Here is a 16386-nt window from a genome sequence, read left to right as displayed (position 1 = left end):
GTCTATTTTTCACATTCCTTTCTTTTCTGGCCAATATATAAGCAAATATTCTTCATATAAAAACTGCAGTATCTAGAAAGAATGGGATAATATGCGATGACAAAGGATATTAATGAGAAAGTAGCTCACTTATTTCAATCTGTGGGATGTCCATGGCTCAGATAACTGTCTGCCATTAGTCATGATGAATTTGCAGACACTTTTCTTCATGCAGTATCATGAATGCCAAGGCGAAAGATGTCATGCTGGCAGAAGAATGAATTTCCCAGTGGCTTCAGCACAAAAATTTGCGAGAAGGCGTGTGGTGGGTCTTCATCTGCCTGTAATAAAATCATAAATTTATATTGTACAAATAAGTATGCATGAAGATTTGTACTTATATTTTATATGAAATTAATTTCTATAAACATTAGTTAGGAAAGATTAATTGTAATCAGGGTAAGTCACCTAATACTGAAACATAAAGTATAAAAGAAAAATCATAAAACCATACAGTAAATAACGAAAAATAAAACAGGGTCTATTTAAACAAAAGAATTGAAGTATAGTAATTTTTCGATTATCCGTCCTAACAGGGGGCCGAGGGTTGATCGTATAATGAAGAGTGTTGGAAAATCGGAGAATTTTACATTTATTACAATAACTCAAAGATTATTATAATATCCGTTGTACAAAAATACCTGATTTCTGATTTCTGATTCTGGTATAAGCGGGACAAAACAATGTATCGTAATACGGTTTCTATGACATAATACGTTATAAGAGATTATGTAATGTAGATTTAGATAAAACATTTAGGGGAAACATGAAGAAGTTAGATAATCCGGGAATCGATTAATCGAGGGTCGGATAATCGAGAATTGATTGTATTTTGAAATTTGAAAAAGTGTACCTTGAGGAAAAGGTGACCTTTATGATATTATTTGTCCATTTAAATCAAGCGTTTCTTTCGTCAAACATTTTTTCTTATCCCCAAAAACAATGCAGGTATTTTAGATTCCAGCATTAAGTGACTTACCCTGTATAAAAATATATTGATGCATAATTATATTGTTATTGACTAAGGTAAATTATAACTGAACACAGTCAATGATCTTATAAACAATCATGCGAAAATTATACAAATGTTCCACAAATGTAATAAAATTAAACAAAATGATGTGCTACAATACTGAAACTTACCATTATGACAAAATTTATATGAAAAAAAAAAACTGCTTTACCTTAATTTTTTATACGACTATACTAGGTCTTTTTATTAGATTGCAATAAATAATTTTCATTATTCAAAAGGACTATGATAATTAAATTTTTGTTCTAACAAAAAAAGATATAATAATGTTTAACGAAGAGTAAATATTTAAATGTTGAAAGGTAAAGCTGAATTATTGTTAATATATCTGTTACTATTATGTAACTTTACTTACTCATAACTTTTTACATCACTGTTCTATCAATTCATGTGAAAAATTTATATCACTATAATTTTCATTTTAAAAAAAAAGATTAAAACATTTAACATTATTCCTGTCAGTTCAGCAATTTAAAGTATCTCGTATAATTGTATTTTGATGGAGCATAATTAATGTCAAACAAAAAATGTTTAATCAACAAAGGTCACAAAATTTTATTAGGTCTAAGTAACTTCAATAAATTTAAATGTGCAGACAATGATTTCAATACTACAAACATACTTTGGGTGCAAAATTCATTGAAAAGTTATGTATTAAGACTAACCAGTGCAAAATAATTATTTTCTAGGGAAAGTAAATTGCATCATATATAAAAGCAGCATGACAACAAATGTAGATTCAAATGAGAGTTAATAACAAGCAGGCATATTGGCAAATTTAAAGCAAGTTTAGACGTTTAGTTAGTATTGGGCTTGCCTGTATTGGTAAACAGATCAATGGAAGATCAGTACCTGATGCCTAAACCGTGTCGTGCAGTGCAAGTCTGAAGATATCATGCTGCACGTAAAAGCTGGTGCCAATAGGCTTCAGGACAAATGTCTGGATGTATGCATGGGGCTGATCCTCATCAGTCTGCCCAATCATCAACAATCACTGACTCAATTTTCTTATTTCATCTTCTTTGCGGAGGTAGGTATATAGAGAGATTGTTGCTGGACATTAGTCATAGCTCAATCTCTATCTTCATATGGCAGCACAAAAAATGTAAGGCAGTACAGTACACATTTGTGTAGCATGTCCAGCCAATAAAATATAACGTATGGACGAACACAAAGTATACTAATGTAACAAAGTATTTAAAAAACTAAGATATTGAAATTAAAACTTTACTTTGCTTAAGAAATAATATTGTATCAATTATAAAGAGGATCATGGTAGTAAGAAATTAAATTACTGAACCAATTGGAATAAGAATTTTGCACATACTGTTTTTACAAAATACTTTCTATGATGTAAAATTTTTATCAGTCATACATTTATGTGTGCATATATGTATATATACACACACATAATATATATATGTATGTATAAGCTACAATCAGACTTTGCATACTTGTATATGAAAGTCTCTATTTATTGATATTAACCACATTGTAATCATAATAGAGTGAATATTATTTTTCTTACCTGCAACCTTCCTAAAACATTAATGAGCACACCACCATCAAACATTGGTTGCGAGTCAATAGCAGTTATTATCCGATTAATTTTTTGAAATGATAAACTCTGGAAATGAAAAATTTGTATTTAACATTAAATGAGGACCCAGCGTTGGCCTCGTTCTAATTTAAATAAAACTACACTATCAATTAAACTTTATAATTGCTCTTATACAAAAACAATAGAATTCATCAACTCCTTATCATTTCTTTGTTTATATAAACCATATTGGAAACAACGAGCACGAGTAACATACAATATATTTAATATATGCTATTTTTTACTGTAAATACTTACAGTTAATTTTTCCATGATTTTAATAGCACCCTGTATTTGCAAACCCTCAAACGTCATAAAAGACGACTCGGTCTGTAAACACAGCGTCGAATAAATATGTGGGAGGGAATCGATACAGGAAATAAGCGTGATTACAAACAATTAAGACTTACATTATACATATTTATTAAATTTGGTCTTTGAGTGGGGTCGTCAAATAGTGCATAATACTGCTGTACAAAACCCTTTCCAATAACTTCATATTGTGGATTTAATGCCATTATGCTAACTTATTATATTCACACCCACTATCCGATATCAACACTATCAGTCTTTTTAAATGATTTGATCGTTCGGCACTTTTGTCTTCATAAAAATTCTACGATAAGAGTAAAATAATGCCTATTAACATCCCTCGTGCAAGACACAAGCGAGCAGGAAGCTACTTATGCCGACCAATCATTTCGATGTATCGAGAAAATCGTTGGAATTATTCTCGAACTCTCGAAAAGTTTAGATATTTGGGCAACGATTACGTTCGTTTTTGCACAAATACAATTACTAATGATTTCTGAATTGGTCAATGAAATACATATAAAACTAATCGTTTGCACGTTTAAAAACTATTTAATACAATTGCTTACAAGGTAGACAAATTTTTTATTTTTTATCAACGGGTAATACCTGGTCCGAACGAAATTCGCTATTAAGAAACAACTTTGTTGAACGTTATTTAAACCACGATGTAGGATTGGTTTGCCGCCATCACCGGATATCTACTAACGCGACATCTGTAGTGTAGATTTCGAATATTGAACGGTCAGTGATCAAAAGTGAGGTTAACTTCCTTTTTTCCGGTGTGAAAAGCCGTAAGGTGTGTAGTGTTTGTTACTGAGGATGTAATCCGAAAACATCGGAAAATTGAAAAATAATTCGTTTATATACATACTATTATTTTAAATAGTAGATATTCCGATGATTTTTACATATTAACCATTTTTTTCTCTCTGTAACTTTAATAACAGGTTTTCAAGTGTATCAACAAACATTTCAACTTTGTTTATATTTAATTGAATATGATATTGTACGTATCGTTTAAATTTTATACGTTCCGAAACGTGTTAATTTTCCATAATTTTGCTTCCTAATTTAAAGAAAAACTAACTGATCTATGTAAGAGGTTATGTGATACTTCTGGAACAGTGTTTACAACTGCCACTATAATATCTGTATAGTATTTGTTACATCCTGCAAAAGAATAGCATTGATTATTAAGTTAGATTATTGTACACAAATTTTTATAGCAGATATTAGTATCTTTCAATTTTCAGACTAATAAACTAATTTTATAATCTTCTTTTTACAGTACATATCTTCAAGATGGTGAAGATTATGAAACAAGGGAAAGTCGTATTGGTCCTTAGTGGCCGATATGCGGGAAGAAAAGCTATTGTCATACGTAATTTTGACGACGGCACCACAGAAAAGCAATATGGACATGCCATGGTTGCGGGTATTGACCGATATCCACGTAAAGTACACAAAAGAATGGGCAAAGCGAAACTTCACAAACGTTCTAAAATCAAACCATTTGTGAAAGTAAGTCTTTCAAGCATCTAAAATTTTTTTAACGAGTTTAAGTAACGTACAAAGTAAAAAATATTCTATGTTTAGAATAAATAAATGCTTACTCTCTTTAACTTGTTTTTTATGCAGTTTGAACATTTTATATATTATAAAACTTGATTGTATTTTAGATATTAAATTATAACCATTTGATGCCAACAAGATACACTGTAGATTTGCATTTTGAGAAAGTAACTCCTAAAGATCTTAAGGACCCTATGAAACGCAAGAAGGTTCGATTCCAGACACGTGTTAAATTTGAAGAAAAGTAAGTGTAATTCCTTTTTAATTGCACAATATGATGAGTAAGTTGTAACAATTCTCCTATGTATTAGATTTCGATTCCAAAAGGATTTTATTTTACATGAAGAATTAGAATTAATCATAAAGCTGCAAACATATTTTACAAATTATTATATCGCAGAACATACTTTTTTCATATGAAGATTTTCTGTATTTTGTTTTAATGCTTTGTGACTTTGTGATTTTGTAGATACTTATACGGTAATATAAATATTTGTTTATAGGTACAAATCTGGTAAAAACAAATGGTTCTTCCAAAAACTACGATTTTAATTAATTTTAATAAATGTAAAATTATACAAATATTTTCGAAGCGTAATATTTTTTAATCATCCTTTTATGACAAAACGAATTAATCGCATTTCTTTTATTATTATGCGTGCTTAAAATTATTTTTATTATGCGTACATCGTTCAGTTTCTTTACTTGCATAACGTGCAAGAATAATTAACTTATATAATAGAAAATATTATATTTAGAAACAAAACAATTCGGTGAAATTATGGTAAAAAATACCTTTAAAATGCAATACATGATTCATACCAAATTCCCAATAATTCAAAGAGTGTCAATAAATATATATTTGAAACATTGGAGTGTCGCGATCTATAAAGAATTTTAATTATTACTATAAATTATCACTTGTTAAGTTTTTTAATACGTTCATCCAGTGATACTATATTATTTTTTATAATATCTAAATTTGATGCGAAACTATCTTGTACTCCTTTTAAAAGAGAGTTATTACTTTCCAAATTGGTGGTAATTTGTGATTGTAACTCTTCTAATCGCATTAGAGATTTACTAAATTCGGCAGCTGGAACAATTATATTCAAAATTTATCACACATGACAAAAAGTGATCATAAAAATTTTATTCAAGTACATACCTTGTTGGTGGAGTGTATTTAACGCCAACAATCGATTTACGGTTTGAGGTAATATTTCTGACATCGATTCGGTTTGTTTCACGATTTCGTACATTTCTAAAATCTGAAAGTAGTTTTTGAAGTTCAATTTAAGTACGTATGTTGCCTCTGTTTATTCAATAATATGTATATTCATGGGTAATAGTGTACCTTCTGTTCTTGTTCTGAGTCTAAATTTAGCGCAGTCTTTTTTTGTGCAATACTATCCATTTTATGAAGTAAAGAAGCCAATCGGTTTTCGATAATGTCTAACTGATGGGGATCTAATACTGCAGCTTTTGCTCCTAATTCTTGAACAGCTTCCATTATTCCTTGACATTTGAGATTCTGTCAAAAGTAGTTCATTAATAAAACAAGCTAAAATAATTGTAATATTATAAACGTAATAATTATACTGCACCTGTGAAAATTTAGCAAGTTTATCGTTGGATGCCCCAATGACACTTTCTAAATTACATAGTCTTTGTTCGAGCAATGCAATTCTTGCTGCTTCTTGCATTCGTGCCTTTTCTGGAAGGTATGTCATCTGATACTTGAGTACATTAAGTTCAATCGTTTTATCACCTTTTGTACTCTGTGCCTCTAAATCAGATTCAGAGGTAGGGATACTGGTTTGCTTGAATGCTTCTATTTGTGATATTAGTTCTCTAAAATATTAATTAATATAGTAAAATTTCTGATTCTTGCAATATAAATGTAATATAAGTAAATTTACTTTAATCTTGTGCCTTGTGGATCTGATAGAGTTGCAATAAGATCAGCACCAAGAGATTCCTCCAATTTTAAGGAATCTAACTGTTTACCTAGGTCTTGTACTTGAGAAATTATATCAACAACAGATTTTGTATCTTCTTTTTTGTCCTCTGCTTTTTCCTAATTTTATGGAAGCAGTGTAAAAAATATTCTTATGCTTTAAACAGAAGTTGTACAATATTTTTACGATATAAGCAACGATCTAATACCTTCAATTCATTTATTTCTTCGTACAAGTCTTTGATATCACACTGCAAACGATGAAATTTCTGAATTGGTGTTTCCTTTTCCCCCTCCCCAGGAAGTTCCCAGTCTTCGAATCTGAAATTATTTCATAAAAATTAACATGCACAAATCTTTCTTTCGGACTGATTTATAAAGAGAAAATTTACTTGTAGCCTGTCTTTGGTCTCAGTGATACACTATCAGAGAAATCAATTCCCTTATTGACAACATGTTTACCTTTAAATTTATTAAATGCTTCTGTGGCACTTATATGTAATTTTTCTATGGAATCACTTTCATCCTACGAAACGAGAATATTAACAACAATTCGTGAATACTTATAACAGAATAAATAAATAACAAATAACATTTAACGTTTTACCTCGGGATAAATTTGAAATTGTTCAGATTCTGGTAAATCGGTTGTCTCGTATACATCAACTTGATCATACGCCTATTTATGCAAACAATATTTTAGGGAATTAGAAAATTTTAATTTTTAGTATAACATTCTAAATTCACATTACGTTACAATTATTTCGGCATAGTTTTGTCGTCAGGTATATGAAGTACTTACAATGCCAGGTAAATCGGCATATTTAGGATCGGCCATTTTTTACAGCTAAGGGAAAAAGTATTATCGCTTTTTAAATAATTTTTTACAACGTAAGAAACTCTTACGTCTTCCACTAACAAGTGACAATACGAAGGTTTTGTTTCGAAATATCAAGATCGAGAACGAAAATAGCAATATGTCAGTGAACACCCAGTTTTACCACAGACAAGACGATTTTAAGTATTCGCTTTCATTCGCACGACTTCCGCGATATCTTCCAGGAAGTATATGCACTAATACAAGAAAGTGGTAATTTTGAACGAAGTTAGCCTTAAAAAGAGAGTGTATATTTTTAACAATTTAATAATAATAATTTAATTATAGTTTAAAATATGGTTAATTCCGAGACCTGCGCGAAATCATATTCATAATTCGACTATCACAATCGACCGTGAAGTGTATTATTTCAGAAGACATAAATAAAAATGACAATGCCACGATCATTACGAGGAATGATGAAAAAAAAATATATTTTAGCCCGTAATTCAACTTACAGGAGCAACCAAAGTTTTCAGAATAATTAAATTCAAATTAGTATAAATTTCGCTTTATTGATTATCAGTAAATGAAAGTAAAGAGAAAAAGATGAAATATTTGGAAGAAATAGTTATTTTATTATTACAATTCTTCGTGTGTAACAGAAAATGAAGACCTTTCTGTGGGGAAGCCCCAAAAGAATGTAGGATATCCTTTAATCTCTCTTTCTCTAGCAACAAAAGCTGAAAAAGACGAAATACAATTTCCTATAAAATAATTTGCTCTTCCAAGAATAGCTAAATCTAAATGGGGCGATGCGGGCGAATCTTGCTCAAAAACCGACACCTGTAATAAATGAAAAGATATTTATCAAATTCTGTTAATACATGCGTGTTTTATAGACAATATTGTATATATTATCATGAAATATCTTGACAAATTTCTTACTTCCATACGCGCTAGAGCTTTAGTAAGTTCTTCTGTCATGTAATTATTGTCAGATGCTACAAATACCGATCTGATATCATTGCCATTACGTATAACGCGTTTGAGATGGCGTACTATTAAATCGAACGATGGCAAACACATAGCAGAAGTTGCTTTACCACGTTCATTTCGATAACCAAGACACTGGGGAGCAGCAAAAAGGTTTGGTGTACTTGATATAAATTCACAAGCACGAACCTATAATGAACAAAGGAAAAATAATGCATACTTTTTATTTATATTTATATCATACTGTTTTATATTATTTTTTAGTTAGTAATTTATAAAATAATAGAGATGTATACCCAATCAATTCCATTACGCAAATGAATTCCTACAAAAGCTCCCTTTGACAATTTCTGTTTTATAAATGCTTTTGCTTTATCAAGCATCAGTGTGTTCCATTCGAGACATTTGTGTAATTTTTTATTTTCTAACTGAACAGGAAAACTAGCAGGTGCACCTGTAAACGCTAATACCGGCCAACTTACTGCAGGGTATCGTTTTCGCCATTGTATTGCCATGTCTGTATGATATACATCGTAATGAAGAGGGCCATAAAATTCTGATTTTACAAAATCTATGTTATACGTGTCCCAGAATGGACCGAATGGATTCCCCTCTTTAGCATTGCATGAATCTTTTTTGCCACGCGCGGAATAACAGAAAGCTAAAAGCAATAGCATGTCTCAGAAAGATATCTAATCTTTTTGTACAACATCCAAAACTTACATACTCTTTCCTTAGGTTGCCATATTCTCTCTGCAATACCATTCATGAAATCTTCCATTAATATTGCTTTATGGCAACTTTGTACTTGTGAGACATTAAAATATTTATCAAAAGGAACTTGTATCTAAGAAATAAACGAGAAATACTTAATCATAGAATGTAACTGTTTTGTAAGATGTTAAACAATATCGATTACTAACAGATCTAGTTTCCCCAGTTCTATATTCGACCCATGGTGGTAGAACCAAAGTACGGTTTATTGCTTTTGCGAATCCTAAAGCACCCAAAAAGTGATCTGCTTGATTTCCAAATCTTCCTGAAATCCATAACCGTAGTATGTAATTATTTTTTATAAGGATAAAGGCTAGGTTCAAAAGTATTGTTACAATCTTACCCATACATGGACAGTAAACAATATAACCGTTTGTATCAATATTAAAATGTTCGCAATATGAGCTATAAAACTTGGTCAGTAACAAAATTAAAAAAATAATACTGAACATTGCGATCAAATTTTCTCAATCGAATTTGCGCAATGTAAATAATTTATCGCATTGTACGTTTTAAGTATAGAATATGACACCGCGTCAACCTATAAACTGTCTAGTGATACTTTATACATTTCCTTCATTACTATGGATACGTGCATTGATCATTGAAAATATAGAAATACGTCTAACACCAAACATGGGAAACGCAGGGACAGAATAGGGACATTACACATTGTTTCTAGCATTTCAAATTTATTGTATTGCAATTTTCAGAATTTTTACATAATTAAATGAGTTTGATACATCTTAATTCTATAGGCATTTTAATTAAGCTAAAGTTAAAGAAAATGGAATTAATAATAAATTCTTTTAAGTAAAAATGTACATACATATATATTTTTCAAGGATATACACATTTTTTCCTTTATACGAGGGGCTCGACGAGGAACATTTGCGAAATGCGCCCTCCAACCCATTTTAATGACACAGCAGGTTTCTGAGCGGTCGAAATAAAGGGATACGTATTTTTTTTTAACAGCAGTAACCCAAGATTAAGGGGTGAAATATTCTCCAAATTTAATCCGATGCTATTTTCAAAAGTATTGAATATGCACGAAATTCTTTTAACGATCGGATAAATGAAGTGCATCAGAAATGATCCAACTCTATTCTACGATCGTTAAACAAATTCTATATCAAAATGGGGGAAGCATCACTTTGTGGATGTTTCCTGCGAGAATCATAATGGTGCAAGTCAAAAAAAAAAAATAAAAAATTGAGCTATATCATGATTTCATGCCCTGGCAACACTCTATTATGATTGTATCAAAATGTGTCGTGCCTGGCGTACACCATTTATGAATCCTCAGTTTTTTCGCATACTAGAAGTATAAACATTGATATTACTTAAATTGTAAAGAAATATATATAGCCATAGATATCTGGCGAGGAAAAATTACACAGACGATTACAAATAAATGTGTGATAAGTAATTTATAATTATATCAAGTTTATAAAATATTTTGCGAATAAAATCGTACTATAATCCCATTAGTACAGTGCTAGTGGTAATAGGCGTTTGCGAGGGCGCGCTAGCTTGTCTTACACTCATTTCCCAAGTGTCTAATAATTGAGAAACAGAGAAGCGACGAGGAAGTTTCGTTATACGCGCATTTAAAGCCTTTTGCACGGCACAGAGAAACGTTGTAGCGTATTCATGGGGCGCCATAACGCAACGAGGCGGCGTAAGGGGATAATCAGCCGGAACTGTAACCGATACTGGTGGAACGCATGGAAGATGACGATCATCCAACCAACATATTAACTGAGTACACTTAGATCCATTTTGTTGCGCTGGATCAAGGCTGACCTATGCACACATATACGCACATATATACATATGCGCACTTTACGAAAAAAAAAATTATATAACGTAATGATAAATAAGTTACCTTAAATCGTTGATCTAATCGAGCTATTTCTCCTTGTAATACGTCTGGTATATCGCTAAGAGATTCTTCTATTTTCTGCTTTTTCAGCGGCGGTGGTAAATTTCTATTTGTACAAAGAAAATATCATTAGCGACATCGTGTAATATAATTCTTCATAGAGAAATATAAATAACGCTCACTTTATTTCTGGGCCAAACAGAGCTTCTAAACATGGACCAAATGTACGTTGCAATGTATGATTTACCACCGGGCTTTGAAGATGCGTGCTTACTGTTTCCAAAAGCGGACTGAAGAAGTGATGTTCTTTCAATGTTGGTACCGGAGGTCCAACGCTAGCATCGCTTCGTTTGAAGTCCACTTTTTCAAGAACAACTTCGCACTTTAATAGCGTATCCATTGGCATACGTTTGCTAGGATTCGATAAAATTTCTAGAAGCTTCTTCATTTTGCTCAATTTATCGACATCTGCAATGAAAATAAATGTGACAATTGATAGTGGATGTATGCAAATGTATGCATTTAATCCCTAGATTACTTACTTCCTTCGTTACCCATTTTAGCGATCATTCTTCGTAAGGGCTCAATGTATTTACTCAATTGTCGAACTTTATCTCTGTATGCTTGGTCCTCCTGTTGTGGACTTGGAGTAGCACCAACACCTCCAGGAGTGTTCAAAGAACTACTAGGAGATGGTGCCATGCCTAGTTGAATATATAATATTTATTACTGTTTTTATTTGTATTTGAAATTATAAACTTTAGATTGTAAATTGTTTTTAACATACCTACAGATCGTTGCGGTCCTCCCATTATAGCATGCTGTGGGCTTGGTGATGGAACTAATGCTGGAGATGCTACCATCTGGTTACTATACAAAATATTCTCTTTTAAACATGTACGAATACGCTAACATATCTGAAATATTATTCTAGATCAATAACCTTGATGGTGCACTTAAACCAGCTGGACTTGGAGCTGACGGCGATGGACTTTGTCTTAAAAACTGATTTGCAGTAACATTTCGAGGACCTGCAAATCCAGTGTTTATCATTTCACCTGGCTGAAAGTGAACATTCTTGTAAACGTTTAAAAATATTGTGTATGTATATATGTACTACTTCTTGATCTTTATACTTTTCTCTGCATGTGATTCAACTGCTGTTGCATCTGAGCAGGGCCCAATTGCCCCGAAGCAATTTGATTCATCTGCTGTGGCATGCTAGTTTGAATCCCACTTATAGATCCACCGATTTGATTACTTATTTGACTGGATAATTGATTCTGCATTTGAGTCTAAAATGTGACATGTATTTTGGCATTTATTTGTATATTTATTACAAAAATTGAAAATGATATGTTCGTTATCAAAATATTTATATATACCTGCATGCTTTGCTGCATTTGCCCTGGAGTAATTTGTCCCATAGGATTAGGAACTACTTGATTCATTTGTGGAGGGATTTGTCCTGGTCCCATTTGATTCATCTGTGTCAGCATTGAATTATTTTGCATGGTCTGGATTGAACCCATATGACTCATTGGGCCACTGGTTTGGGCAGGCATCATACCCATTCCTGGCATTTTATTTTGCATACCTTGCATGGCCATAGTTTGTCCAGGACGTTGATTTAAGCTTTGCAATACTAACAAAAATCAATAGTACAATTAAATTATTTGTTGCAAATAAATGTGTAGTTGTATTATCCCATGAAAAGTTGGTATATGTATAAAAGAATTCAGAATTAAGTGTTAAATATACACATAAAATAATGCAAATGCTATATTTTGTAAAGAGTATATTTTTTCAATTTACACATGATTAAATATATAATTTACTTATATAACTAGAATATTTTAGAAAACATAATGCAGACAATGAAAATTGATATACAATTATATAAAATTAATTTAATAGTTCGTTATAAAAAAGTAAGGCACATATTTTATCATTTAATCGCTTCGTACATCTTAAATACATATATTACAATGATATAATTATGATGATGGTGATACTTCTTCAAAATGCTCATTTTCAACTGAAATTTCTTCATTCATAAACTTTTCAAATGCTTCCATTAAAGGGTAAAAGAAAAATATTTTTATCATATTCTCAAGCCTATCTATGTACATTTTTTTTATTTTTTTTGGTATATTTTTTCCACATATATATTCGTACGAAATATCTTTAGTTTGTAGATTTTCATCCAATTGTAGCTTTAAAATAATAATATCTTTAGAACTTGTTTTCTCTAAGTTTTTTGGCCAGCCTTTTTCTATCAGCAATACTTTTAAATAGACCAGTGATTTATCTATATCAAATGCTATATCTCTATAAGTTTCGTTCACTTTATCAAACACTTGATGCACATATGTTAATCTCTGTACAAAATTGTCTAACAAAATCTTGATTTCGTGCACCATGTTGAGTACTCTGTGTCCAATAGGATTATAAACACCATTTTTTATTTTGTTATCAAGTTTGATCACTTCTGGTAATCGGCTGTATCCTAAACTGATGTACCATTTGCGCAATAGATTAATATATTTAAGTGTTATTACAAACTTGATGCCTTCTACAGAAGATTCATTAAAGACAGGTTTATAAATATAAGATACACGATTATCTGTTATATCAACTGCCATACCACATTTCTTTTTTATCTCTTTTGCACAATCTTTTTTTTCATGTAATGTATCCTTCCAAAACTCATGGATTCCTTCTTCATTATTTCTATGTTCAATATATCGTTGAAATGAAACTTGAGATGGTGAATTCATTAATCTGTTATATGCATCTGAGTTATCTGAATCATAAAGAAATTCACTTTCCACAGAACTGGCATATTGTGAGTAATATCTGTTAGTCAATTTTGGCATTTTTTCAAAATTTGTTTATATATAAATAGTGATTACAATCTTTTATAATAACAATGATTAGGTTAAGTTTCAGTTTGCTACAAAATAAAAATATTTGATAAAATTATCAATTTATAACATTAGATATTACTAAGTATTTAAATCCAATACTTTTGAAATATCTCTGTCCAAGAAAAAAGATTCTAAATTTCAATATTGCTTTGATTCTATTGTATGTTCCTTCAGATACAACGCATACCCCTTGTTAAACATATTTAAACTATAGTCCTTCCACGAGAAGAAGGCATCGCGTGTTTACATCCTCACTCCTGCTGCAGTCTGCTGACTCACAGGTGATGACAGCCAATCAGCGGATTGCAGCAAGAGTGGGGGTGTAAACACACTGTGCCTTCTTCTTGTGGAAGAATAGTACCCTCTTGGACTTTGCTGAAACTTGAATATGTGTAGTTTTTAGTGTCAGAGTTGAGCATACCTCAAAGGGTTTTTGATACCTCAAATCATTTGTTTTAATAAACTCGATTTTTTGACAGTTGAAAATAATACCCATGTACAAAATTTTGAATTTGAAGTTGCAGTTTCACTACATAGTATTTTAAGGAAAGTAAATCTCTAAAAATGCAAAAAGAAGTTTGATAACTCCAATTTCTTGAATAATCTGTTGCATAAATTATTGCAAGAAATTCCATTAGATGTTGCATGTCACATATGATTTCTGCATGATGATACACCATCCTGTTTTAGTACTTGAACTAATGATTTTCTAATAAGTGAATAGGTCTTGCAGGACTTGCTGCCTGATTTGCTCATTTCCAAAATTTAAATCTATTTAATTATTTTTATTTTTGGAGCCACTGAAAAACATTTATTTCTTCACTATCGATTGTTATTGTTTTAATATTTTGGCGACATATAATTAATCCAAAAAAATTGTTTTGTGTTCTCAATCAAAAGCTGAAGTGAGTTCCACATGTTAGAATACACTCTATATATTGTGGGATATGTAACTTTATCACATCATATGTGCAATTTACTCTTTTTCTTTTTGTAATGAATGTGTACTAAATGTATTGTAGAGAAAAGGAAATATCAATCCTGGCAGATATTGAGTCAAATGTTTTAGTTGGCCTTTGAAGGCCTTAAATATTGATGTCATATTATTCTTAATCCATTCTTTTTTTTTTCCTTGTATTGATATTATTCAACTCATACTGAAAGATTCAGAACAAATGAATCAGGTGAGTGGTATGATTAGTAAGTTATTGCATTTAATATTATGTATGTAACAACATAGATCAGCAACCTACCACTCTGCAAAAGTAGATTAGAATCGTAAGTGAACAGATTGCTTTACTCTTCTTGGGGAAGAAACTCACAATTTGTAGCAGTATTCGTAGGTTGTTGTTGAATTATTCCTTGAGGATTGGATCCTGGCCCGCTCATACTCATCATTTGATTAATACCAGTCCCCTGACGTGCTAATGTTTGTAGTGCCCCAATTGGATCTGGCATCCCTTGATTTCCAGAACCAGCTGTACCCGGTGCAGCACCTCCTGCACCCTTTTTAGAATCTGGAAAGGATGAGACAATATTACATACAAATTTAAGTTCTATAATCTAAGTTCCAGGTAACAAATGAAATATATATTACTTAGTTCTCTGACATGTAGGATCAATCTAGCAACAAAACCTAAATATTCTTCCTGCAATGAAAAAAATTAATGTTATCAATGAAACTAATTAAGAATTTGATTTTCTAAGAAATAATGTGTATATTTTTTTTTTTGTTGAGATATTGGTAAGGAGAACAAAGAGATTAACAACAAACCTTGGTTTTTGCTTTTTGAAAAACATGATTTTCCATATCAATGCTATTTCTTGTTGTAGGCATTCCGGATGATTGTACAACTTCATCTCTGTGAGAAAATATACATGTTTCATTTATTTTTCTTGAATATGTATACATATTTAAACAATGAATGCTCCTTTTATCGTTGATTTTATATTATTAAACTATGTATCATTAAAATCATATAAATCAAAATATTTATCAGTTCAAATTCGATTCACACAAAGTAACTTACATTTTCGCAATTACACTTTGTCGAAAATTTTGCGTTTTCCAAGAATTCTCATCCGTTGCCATTTTTTATATTGAATGATTAAGTACACAATTAAAACAAGCTTTTTTTTGCCAGAGTAACTTTAACAACCAAACATCTATATAGTAAACTCTGAACTTTAAAGCCTAAGTCTCGAACTTAGAAAGTCTAAGAGTCTAAGTTCGACTTTCGCAGTATAGTCACGCAACTCTCGCACAGTTCGAGACATAAAGGTAATTGTAAATAGCCTGAGCCTCCTTACTGCGTTTCTATGAAAATGATAATTGCATTTATGTCGTTATATTTATACGATGCATCGTATACACTACTCAATGTAATAAATATTATTATCAATTATATGTTGAAAACTATTTCTTTTTAAATCTGAGAAAAAATTATAATCGTTCAAAATAT

At 31.1% G+C, this 16386-nt stretch overlaps 5 protein-coding genes across 8 annotated transcripts; 1 reads left to right on the top strand and 4 right to left on the bottom strand.

The window, feature by feature from the left end:
• Positions 1 to 129: 129 nt before the first annotated feature.
• LOC122398611 (probable nuclear transport factor 2) lies at positions 130 to 3355 on the bottom strand. Of its 3 annotated transcripts, XR_006259204.1 has the most exons (6): positions 3083 to 3355; positions 2931 to 3002; positions 2601 to 2699; positions 1925 to 2045; positions 893 to 1019; positions 130 to 320 (listed from the first exon to the last, which is right to left on the bottom strand). XR_006259204.1 is itself a non-coding variant. In XM_043398672.1 (5 exons), exons 1-4 carry the CDS (start codon positions 3188 to 3190, stop codon positions 1932 to 1934), a joined length of 393 nt encoding a protein of 130 aa, XP_043254607.1. In that variant the 5' UTR covers positions 3191 to 3355; the 3' UTR covers positions 215 to 320; positions 1925 to 1931. The 3 variants fall into 3 exon arrangements, 2 of the variants coding, with proteins under 2 accessions (XP_043254606.1, XP_043254607.1); XM_043398672.1 differs by lacking the exon at positions 893 to 1019 and having other exon boundaries at positions 215 to 320; XM_043398671.1 differs by lacking the exons at positions 893 to 1019; positions 1925 to 2045.
• Positions 3356 to 3713: 358 nt separating this feature from the next.
• Positions 3714 to 5141, top strand: LOC122398632 (60S ribosomal protein L27). The gene is made up of 4 exons (XM_043398714.1): positions 3714 to 3783; positions 4276 to 4508; positions 4667 to 4803; positions 5063 to 5141. Exons 2-4 carry the CDS (start codon positions 4290 to 4292, stop codon positions 5109 to 5111), a joined length of 405 nt encoding a protein of 134 aa, XP_043254649.1. The 5' UTR covers positions 3714 to 3783; positions 4276 to 4289; the 3' UTR covers positions 5112 to 5141.
• A 23-nt stretch (positions 5142 to 5164) lies between these two features.
• Positions 5165 to 7507, bottom strand: LOC122398631 (dynactin subunit 2). The gene is made up of 9 exons (XM_043398713.1): positions 7322 to 7507; positions 7127 to 7198; positions 6912 to 7045; positions 6729 to 6840; positions 6482 to 6639; positions 6167 to 6413; positions 5917 to 6093; positions 5728 to 5830; positions 5165 to 5655 (listed from the first exon to the last, which is right to left on the bottom strand). Exons 1-9 carry the CDS (start codon positions 7355 to 7357, stop codon positions 5477 to 5479), a joined length of 1218 nt encoding a protein of 405 aa, XP_043254648.1. The 5' UTR covers positions 7358 to 7507; the 3' UTR covers positions 5165 to 5476.
• Positions 7508 to 7978: 471 nt separating this feature from the next.
• Positions 7979 to 9655, bottom strand: LOC122398263 (GDP-fucose protein O-fucosyltransferase 1). Its single transcript, XM_043397974.1, has 6 exons — positions 9450 to 9655; positions 9256 to 9371; positions 9056 to 9179; positions 8629 to 8993; positions 8285 to 8521; positions 7979 to 8182 (listed from the first exon to the last, which is right to left on the bottom strand). The coding sequence occupies exons 1-6, from the start codon at positions 9556 to 9558 to the stop codon at positions 7979 to 7981; spliced, it is 1155 nt and encodes a 384-aa protein (XP_043253909.1). The 5' UTR covers positions 9559 to 9655.
• A 455-nt stretch (positions 9656 to 10110) lies between these two features.
• Positions 10111 to 16161, bottom strand: LOC122398130 (mediator of RNA polymerase II transcription subunit 15). 2 transcript variants are annotated; one of them, XM_043397762.1, is made up of 12 exons: positions 15955 to 16161; positions 15699 to 15786; positions 15522 to 15573; positions 15247 to 15441; positions 12380 to 12639; positions 12131 to 12289; positions 11938 to 12071; positions 11782 to 11864; positions 11537 to 11698; positions 11177 to 11462; positions 10998 to 11100; positions 10111 to 10915 (listed from the first exon to the last, which is right to left on the bottom strand). In XM_043397762.1, the coding sequence occupies exons 1-12, from the start codon at positions 16014 to 16016 to the stop codon at positions 10586 to 10588; spliced, it is 1914 nt and encodes a 637-aa protein (XP_043253697.1). In that variant the 5' UTR covers positions 16017 to 16161; the 3' UTR covers positions 10111 to 10585. The 2 variants fall into 2 exon arrangements, with proteins under 2 accessions (XP_043253697.1, XP_043253698.1); XM_043397763.1 differs by having other exon boundaries at positions 11938 to 12056.
• Positions 16162 to 16386: the final 225 nt, after the last annotated feature.

The sequence above is a fragment of the Colletes gigas genome, unplaced genomic scaffold (genome assembly GCF_013123115.1).
Source record: "Colletes gigas isolate AHSC1104 unplaced genomic scaffold, ASM1312311v1 Colletes_gigas_Sc00011, whole genome shotgun sequence".
Lineage (NCBI taxonomy): Eukaryota > Metazoa > Arthropoda > Insecta > Hymenoptera > Colletidae > Colletes > Colletes gigas.
Note: the sequence above shows the minus strand (reverse complement) of the source record. Positions and strands in the feature narration are given on the sequence as shown.